An 8172-nucleotide genomic window follows, 5' to 3' on the forward strand; every position below is an offset into this window, starting at 1 on the left:
AGGAAAAACAGGGAGATGGGTGGTAGGAAATGAAATAAAACAGGTTGGATCTAAGGCAGACAGAAAAGAGAGGAGCAATAGTGCACTGAGAGACACTCTGATCAAGTCAGTGCCCTATGCAAAACTGTCAGGGGCTCCTCACAGCCTTGAGAATAAACACAAACTCCTTCCTTCCTTCCACCCTTAAGGCACTGCCATGGTGTGACTTCATCCTATCTCCTCACAGTATTCCCCTCCACCCAATCTCCTTTCAGACAAACTAGCCAACTATTTCCTGATTTCTTTCTTCCCTTCCCCACCTCCATGCATTTGTCCAGCCTGGGTTCAGAAGCAATGCTCTCCACCTCTTGAAATTCCTATCTTTCTTCAAGGCCTTCCCTTTAAGAAGCCTTTCTTGAACCTTCTAGAAAGAGGTGATTCCCTCCCATCATTCTCTTCTTATTTGACTTGTCCTGTACACTCTCATTCTAACTTGTATTCTATCTGTTTATAGATTGTACTCTCTGTAAGACTGCAAGCTCCCTGAGGTTAGGGAATGGAATTTTTCATCTCTATATTCCTTACTAAATGTTTACCTGAATTGAGGTGAACAGCTTAGTTATAATGGTAGGTTCCATGAGTGCCATTAAATGAAAAAGGCATTATAAAAATATAAAGAGAGGGGAAATAATTCAGCCATACCTTCTACTAAATTCTGGAGTGGAAACAAAGTTAGCCAAAATCTCCATCATGGAGGGGAAATCCATTCATGACAGAAGAAGCTTATAAATTCATCTTTCCTGCGGGTGGCTGGATGGTGCAGTGGATAAAGCACCCAGCGCTAGATTCAGGAGTACCTGAGTTCAAATCTGGCCTCAGACAGTTGACACTTTACTAGACCCTGGGCAAGTCACTTAAGCCCCATTGCCCTGCCTCCCCCCCCCCCCCAAAAAAAGAAAGAAATTCATCTTTCCCTTCTCTCCTACAATTAGTCTGTAACATTTTTTTTTTGTCCCAGCTGAAAACTAAAACCTCATTTGTCTCTGGTCTGTGTCAATACTTCAGGGGCGTGGAGGGCAGGATAGGTAGGAGGGCATTAAGGTTTCAGGCAAAGATTTCATCTTATGGTCACCTACTTCTTAACCAGCACAAATAGAATGGAAACTCCTAAACATCATGGATTGTTTCGTTCATTGTATTTATATCTCCAACACCTAACAGTGTCTAGAACATAATATGCACTTAATAAATGCTTGTTTACTGGTTAGTACTTTTGGGCATGGATGAATATTTGGTCCACACCCAAAATGTCCTAGGCACTATACACAACATCTATTCTAAAGACTTCCCCTGCCCTCCTAAAAACTGTATTCTAAGGCAAGACGTCCTGTACATCACCCACACACCTCTTATTTACATCATTGCTATAAATATCCTAAATACCTGGGTATAGATTGTGCCGGTGAAGAAAGACATATTTCCTTCAGTGGGTGTATTTTATACTTTTTTCCCCTCCATATTGTGCGGGCTGCTTTATTTGACAGAGTTCTCTAGGTAGTTACATTCAGCTTTTCCACTAGGTAAAGCCACAACTCTGACATCTGTCATATGACCTCCCCTGACCTCCACTGGCTACCAGCGGGAGTCAAGGCAGGAGGTCTAAGTCTAGGTCATGCCTAAATGCTAGAGAGGAAGGACTTCAAGGTGACCCACTCAACCTTAATCTCCCGGGGAATGACGTTTGGGGTAAACAGAGGTCCATGATGCTCACCCTTCTCCCCTCTGTCGGGCGGCACCACTCCCACCCCCCTCCCCACTTGGCCGGCTAAAGTTGCAAGCCGTCTGGAGACCCCACCACAGCCCAGTTCCAGCCGTGCTCTCTTTTTTTCCTCCTCTTCCTCCTCCTCCTCTTCCTCCTCACCTAAACCTGCCCTCCGGCCAGCCACCGGAGCAGCTGCCTCCGCATACAAACGCTGGGCTAACCACGGGACCACGTCCTGATGAAGATCAAAAGCGGCGCTCAGCTGGAGAAGCATCGCGCCAGGCTAGGCTGTCACAGCTGCGGGGGGCCTGGACCGGCTCCAGCCCCACGCGCCGGGCGCATTCCCGGACACCGCTTGCGCCGCCCGCCGCTTCTTCGGAACTTTCTGCCCAATCTCCCCCGCCTCCTCTGCGCTGTGCGCCCGGCGCGACCCGACACTAGCTCGCTCTCTCGCTTCCCAGGACCACGCTGATTCCAGGCCGTAGCTTTCGGTTTTGTTCTGCTCGGGGGACTGTCTCCTCCCACTGGCGCCCGCGCCTTTCTGTCCTGAGCTCTGGCTGGGACGCTAGCCACACCAGCGAAGCACCTGGGCCCCCAGGGAAAGGAAAGGGAGGGCCTGGTCTGTGAGCAGGCGGGTAGAGGAAGAGCGCTCCACGGCCTCCCTCTTCACACTTGCTGGGACTATGCCCAGATTAGCCCGGACGATTGAGATTTGTATTATTATTATTTTTTTCTTTAAAGGACCCTTAAGGGCTGATGATGAGTGAGATGAGCAGAACTAGAAGAACATTGTACACATAAAGGACCCTTAAGAAGGTGTTGGTAAATTTGGGGGCTTGGGGAAGGGATAGTTGCTGTCAGTGATGGTGTTCAGTCGTGTATGTGACTGAATAGGACAGAGTACAGACAAAAGGAAAAAAAAGAAAATAACAGCCCTCCATACTCTATAAGAAGTTTGTTACAGGTTTGTTTCTTTTGATTTTTAAGTGGTGACATCTTGGGAGGTGAGGAGAGGGATATCCAGGATTCAGCCGTGACGTAATTTCTTCTTTAAAGAATCCTCTCATTTCAAAAATGCTTCAGATATTGAAGCTTTGTCAATTCACAAGCCATTATCAGGTGCTTACTATTTACTAGGTGAGGCACCTAGATAGTTCAGTGGATAGAGATGGGGCCTGGAGTTAGAAAAACCTAAGTTCAAATCTAGCCTCGGACACTTCCTAACTGTGTGGCCCTGGCCGCCTTAACCTGTTTCCCTTAAGCCACTAGAGAAGCAAATGGCAAACCACTCCACTCCAGTATCTTTGCCAAGAAAACCCCCATACCAGTAGGACAGGACTAAACAACATGAGGTACACAAAGATGTAACAGTCCTCACCCTAAGGGAGTGGAGGATACAGTGAGAAAACAGCATATCCACATATGTAGGGTGCCCTCTGGCCTACATCCCACAACTCACATTTACATTCCTAGGTTGAATCTACAGAGCATATTATTTGTTTACCTTGGTTCTATGTAGAGATAACTCTTATGGATATTCATTCCAAACACTATAGATCAAGAGCCCCGAGTGGCTTACTTCCCATTAATAATGAGTCAGTAGACTCAAATAGGTGTTAATGAAGTCATTTAATTTACTCAAATGGCATAACGAGCAGTTGTTTCAAAATATCCCTCCATAAACATTGGGGTATGCTCTCCCACAAATACCCAGTGTCCATAAGGAGACTACATCCCTCGACTGCATCAAATGAACTTGTGGAGAGGGAGGATCCTATTATACTTTACCTTACACTCTCCCCAAATTAAACATTTGCTGTCTCCAGCAAATCAACTGGTGCTTTTTGGCATAGTACATGTGGCATAGTTGACAATCTGGAATTAACATTGTTCAGTATAGATAAATGCCTTCTGGAGTGCCAGCGAGTGTGTGTTTTGTGCAAGCAAGAAAACAAATGGGTTTGCTTATTCATCAGGGGATAACTTCCCCTGAGGGGATAACTTTTCATCACCTTCAGATCTCTCATCTCTGTCAGTAGATCCACACATATTCTGAAAACTTTTTTTAGTGCCAGGCTTGAGGTACTGTGGGAGTGAGGGGGAGGGGGGAAGGGGAGGGCACAACTTGATTTTCTTTTCCATTTTATTCTCTTTATTGTCTTTGGGTTGGGAAAGACCTTCATAAGCACCAAAGCAAGTGATAAACCTATAAATATGCTTTGAAATGATTTCTGCTTGTTAAAATTGTTTAACATTTCTTTTGTTGAATCAATTAGGATACAAGCATTTAGCAAGCACCTGCTATGAGACAGGTTTCATGATAAAGGAATAAGGATACAATGACAAAAATGTCTTTATCATTTTTGTCTCGGTATCTCCAACACCTAAGACAGAGCTGGGCATATGCAAGGTGCTTGTTGCTGTTAAATCGAAATGTTGAATTAAAATAATCGTCCTGTATGTAGATGATATTGTATGGATTTTACCAAAGCCCAGAATGCCAGATGGCCTACATACTCTCAAGAAAGATCAGCCTAGTCATCCATATGAAAAATAAAGTGGATGAAGAATCTATATTGCCCAGATTATAACATTCATTTGAATGACTACCTATTGATTTAGCATATTAGTATGTATATCTTGGATATAGCTTAACAATGAACAAGGCCCAGGATTGAATAAGAAGAGAATATGCTCCTGGGATGCTGTGTAATCTGTTCATTGATCCCATGCTACTCCTCATCACAAAACTCCATCATTTTAACACCTATCTTCTCCTGGGGCTGCTATGGAACACTTTAATCTTAGGGAAATCACAATGACAGATGACCTAAATGTCAATGAAAAGAAACATGGTGGGTATAGATAGGTAGAAGCCTCAATGACAATTTTGCACATGGAGAATGGAAGAAAAGGTATCATCAGAGTGTTGCACTGTTATCCAAGCTATGTATCATTTTTTAAATAGTGAAGACCCAATTATTCCACTGCCGGGCATTTATTTACTCCAAGGAAGTAAAAAATAGGATATATACCAAATATATACACCCATGTGCACCAAAATATCTATAGCACTTTTGTAGTAACAAAGAACTGGAAACACAATAGATGCCCATCAATTAGGGAATGGCTGAACAAATTATGATACATAAATATATTGGAAAGGTTATGCTATGAAAAAAATATGAAGAATACAGAAAATATTCCTCCTGTTTCCCCTTTAGGGCACCCAGCTGCTTCAGCTACTTGCGGAATATAAAATGTACTTAGGTAAGTAAATAAAAACTAATTTCAGGAAGTAAAGAATTTAAGGTTTACATCATGGGGAAAATCTTCCCATAGGACAGAGGACTTAAGTTGAACTTTGACTCTAAGAAGTGGAAGTGATATGGAAATATAGTCCATACCTGGAAGACAACTAAGAGAAAAAGCCAGTTCAATTGAACTATAGCGAAAAGGAGTAATAGGAAATAATTCTGGAAATGTAGGTGAGGGTGAAATTGTGGATAGCTTTAAATAATAGGCTGAGCAGTTTGCAGTTTATCCTAGAGGCCACTGATGGTTTTTTAAGCAAGGGAAACTTTTCGGAATTGCTATTCCCAAATATCAATTTGACAGCTATATGGAGCATAGTTTGGATGGGAGGCATAGGTAGAATGGAAGTAAGGAGATGATTTAGAAGGCTATTGCAAGGTTTCAAGTGGATTTAATAAGATTTGAACTAAAGTTGTGGCCATATGAGAGAAAGAAGAAAAAAAGGAAGGAAAGGAAGGAAGGAAGGAAGGAAGGAAGGAAGGAAGGAAGGAAGGAAGGAAGGAAGGAAGGAAGGAAGGAAGGAAGGAAGGAAGGAAGGAAGGAAGGAAGGAAGGAAGGAAGGAAGGAAAGAAAGAAGAGAAGGGGGAAGGAGGGAGGAAAAGAGGGAGGCTTTACTAAGCACTCATGTGCACTAAGCACTACTATGTGTCAGCACTTTACAATTATCTCATTTTCCTCACAACACTCCTGAGAGGCATATGCTATTAATATCCCTGCTGTGCAGGTGAAGAAACTGAGGCGGAGGTTGAGGGACTTGTCCAGGATCACGCAGGTAGTGAGTGTGTGAGGCCAGATTTGAATTTAAGTCTTTCCGACTTCAAGTCCAGTGCCCTATCTATCCACTGAGCCACCTGAATGTCCAGGGTATGAATTTGAGAAATTTAGGAAAGCAAATTAGATATGTTATCAAGTGAGTGGATAAGAGATTGAGAGAGAGGGAATCGAGAATGTCTCAGAAGAGCAAACCTGGATTTGTAAAAAAAAATGATGTTGCCCTCCACATAACTTTTATAAGAAGCAGAAGTAAAATGTCTTTACTTTTATTCCTTTCCCATTTTCAGCATCAATCATTAACTTAAAAGGTCAGGTTGAAAAATTCAAAGATATGTAAATAAATATAAGTAGGTCAGGTTGGAGTTGCTATAATTATACCTAACATCTTTTAATATTTACATGTTCTGCATACTTGGTGCTCATTTTTACCTTTACTTTACTAGGTAGGAACCTGATTCCACATAGGCAGTTCATTTTGAAATGATGCCTACATATGTAACCAGGTGTTTCCTGTCTTTGAATATGGTCAATTTCTTTTGTGTGTGCGATGTTGTTCAGTGCTTACCATATCCGGTACCTAGTAACTTGCTTCTTGAAGAAAGTATTCCGGACACACAAGCATGAGGCTTCTGAATCATCTCACAACCTTTCTTAATTCCAAACCACATTTTCCAAAATATGCCTTATCATCCTGCCCCATGCCAGTCTTTAGATTGAAATGACCAAGCATCAAGCATAAATTGCCTTGTTTTGACAGATCTTGACAAGTTTGTTGCAGAACTGCTCTACTTCTTCATCCTCTACAAAAGATTTTGACAGACGTTTCAGTTATGCTCATAGTGTCCTTCTTCCTCATGTTTACCCTGAGTTAGTAGTCATGAATAATTGTGAGATGACCAAATGACCCACAAATGAAATGGCCTGTTTTCCTTTGGCTTATAATGAAACTAACCACCAATTCCTTTGTTTGCCTTTCTGAGGAGAAGCCATAAATTATCCTTCTATTTGGCTTCAATTTCTTCATACCTTCTAGTTTCATTTATAATGAGAATGTAAATATTGTGGTGAAGTGGATCGAGTGCCAGGCCTGGAGTAAAGAAAACCAGAGTTCAAATATGGCCTCAAACAATAGGTGTGTGACCCTGAACAAGCCACTTAATCCTGTTTGCCTCAGTTTCCTCATCTATAATATGAACTGCGGAAGGAAAATGCAGAAGGAAATGGCAAATCACTCCAGTATCTTTGCCAAGAAAACCCCAAATGGGGTCATGAGGAGTTGGACACGACTGAAACAACTAAATGACAACAACAAAATATTGAAATAATTCCACTTCTCCAACAGTGTATCAACTTACTGATCATTGAACAAAGATATCACAGTTAATATAATTTAGCTAAATTAATATTTATACATGGTCTATGATTTTCTGCTGCCCCCCCCCATTTCTGCCACTTTACCACTCTCGCCAGGGAGATGGATGGAAGGTCATTTTGTATTTTTTTTTTGTTTCCTGGATTGCTATAACCAAATAATTCATTACCTGATCTCTGGCAGACTAGTAATGAACTTCTCTGTTCTTAACTAGACTGGTGCTCAGAGGGTAGGAGCAATCTATTGCTAGAATCATACTCATGGACTTTTCCATCTTGGTAAGACCTATCAGGACTTCTTTCTTGCTGTTAAATCCTTCAAGAACCCAGAGTCACTTTCATCCTATAATAAGGCTTTTTTTTGCATGTGAAGAACATACAGAGGTAAATAAGAGAATTCCCTGCCCTCAAGGAACTTAGAATCTAGTAGGAAATATAAGCTCTATACCTAAAAGAGAACAGGATCTAAGAGTGTTAGAACTTGCATTCATACCCAGTGTTACTGATTACTCTCTGTGTAACCTTGGGTAAATTATTTAAATTCTATGGGACTCAAAATGAAGTGGATATGAAGGATCTCTAAAGTCCCTTCCAGCTCTAAAGCATGATCAAGGAAATGTGGTACAAAGCAGAATATGGGAAACGTATGAGAGGCACAAAGTGCTGTGAGAGTTCAGAGGAGGAAAAATATCATCCCTGTCTGGGTAATCAGAAAAGGCTTCATGGAAGATGTAAGAGTTGAGCTGGGCTTTGAAGGAAGAGTAGACTTGAAATAAATGGAGATGGAGGTTGGGCATGGAGGGTAGAGTGTTCTGGGCTGGATCAAACTCAGGTCCTAGCAATTTATTTTTGATAGTGGAACAAAATGGGACACTCCTAGATCATTCAGCAATAACAAAAACAGGAAGATGTTCAACAAGGATATGCCTTGAGAGTACCTTGAATTGATTCAGCTGAATGAAACTCCCCTC

The 8172-nt window shown here is 41.8% G+C and overlaps 1 protein-coding gene across 3 annotated transcripts in view; it reads right to left on the reverse strand.

The window, feature by feature from the left end:
* Nucleotides 1-2233, reverse strand: part of LOC122730030 (gamma-secretase activating protein) — a 120927-nt gene extending 118694 nt beyond the window's left edge. For all 3 annotated transcript variants that reach the window (XM_043969225.1, XM_043969224.1, XM_043969226.1), the window contains exon 1: nt 1901-2233. In XM_043969225.1, coding sequence (XP_043825160.1) covers nt 1901-2015 — 115 coding nt within the window. In that variant the 5' untranslated portion in view covers nt 2016-2233. The remainder of the gene's footprint in view (nt 1-1900) is intronic.
* Nucleotides 2234-8172: the final 5939 nt, after the last annotated feature.

The sequence above is a fragment of the Dromiciops gliroides genome, chromosome 5, assembly GCF_019393635.1.
Source record: "Dromiciops gliroides isolate mDroGli1 chromosome 5, mDroGli1.pri, whole genome shotgun sequence".
NCBI classification, from domain to species: Eukaryota; Metazoa; Chordata; class Mammalia; order Microbiotheria; family Microbiotheriidae; genus Dromiciops; species Dromiciops gliroides.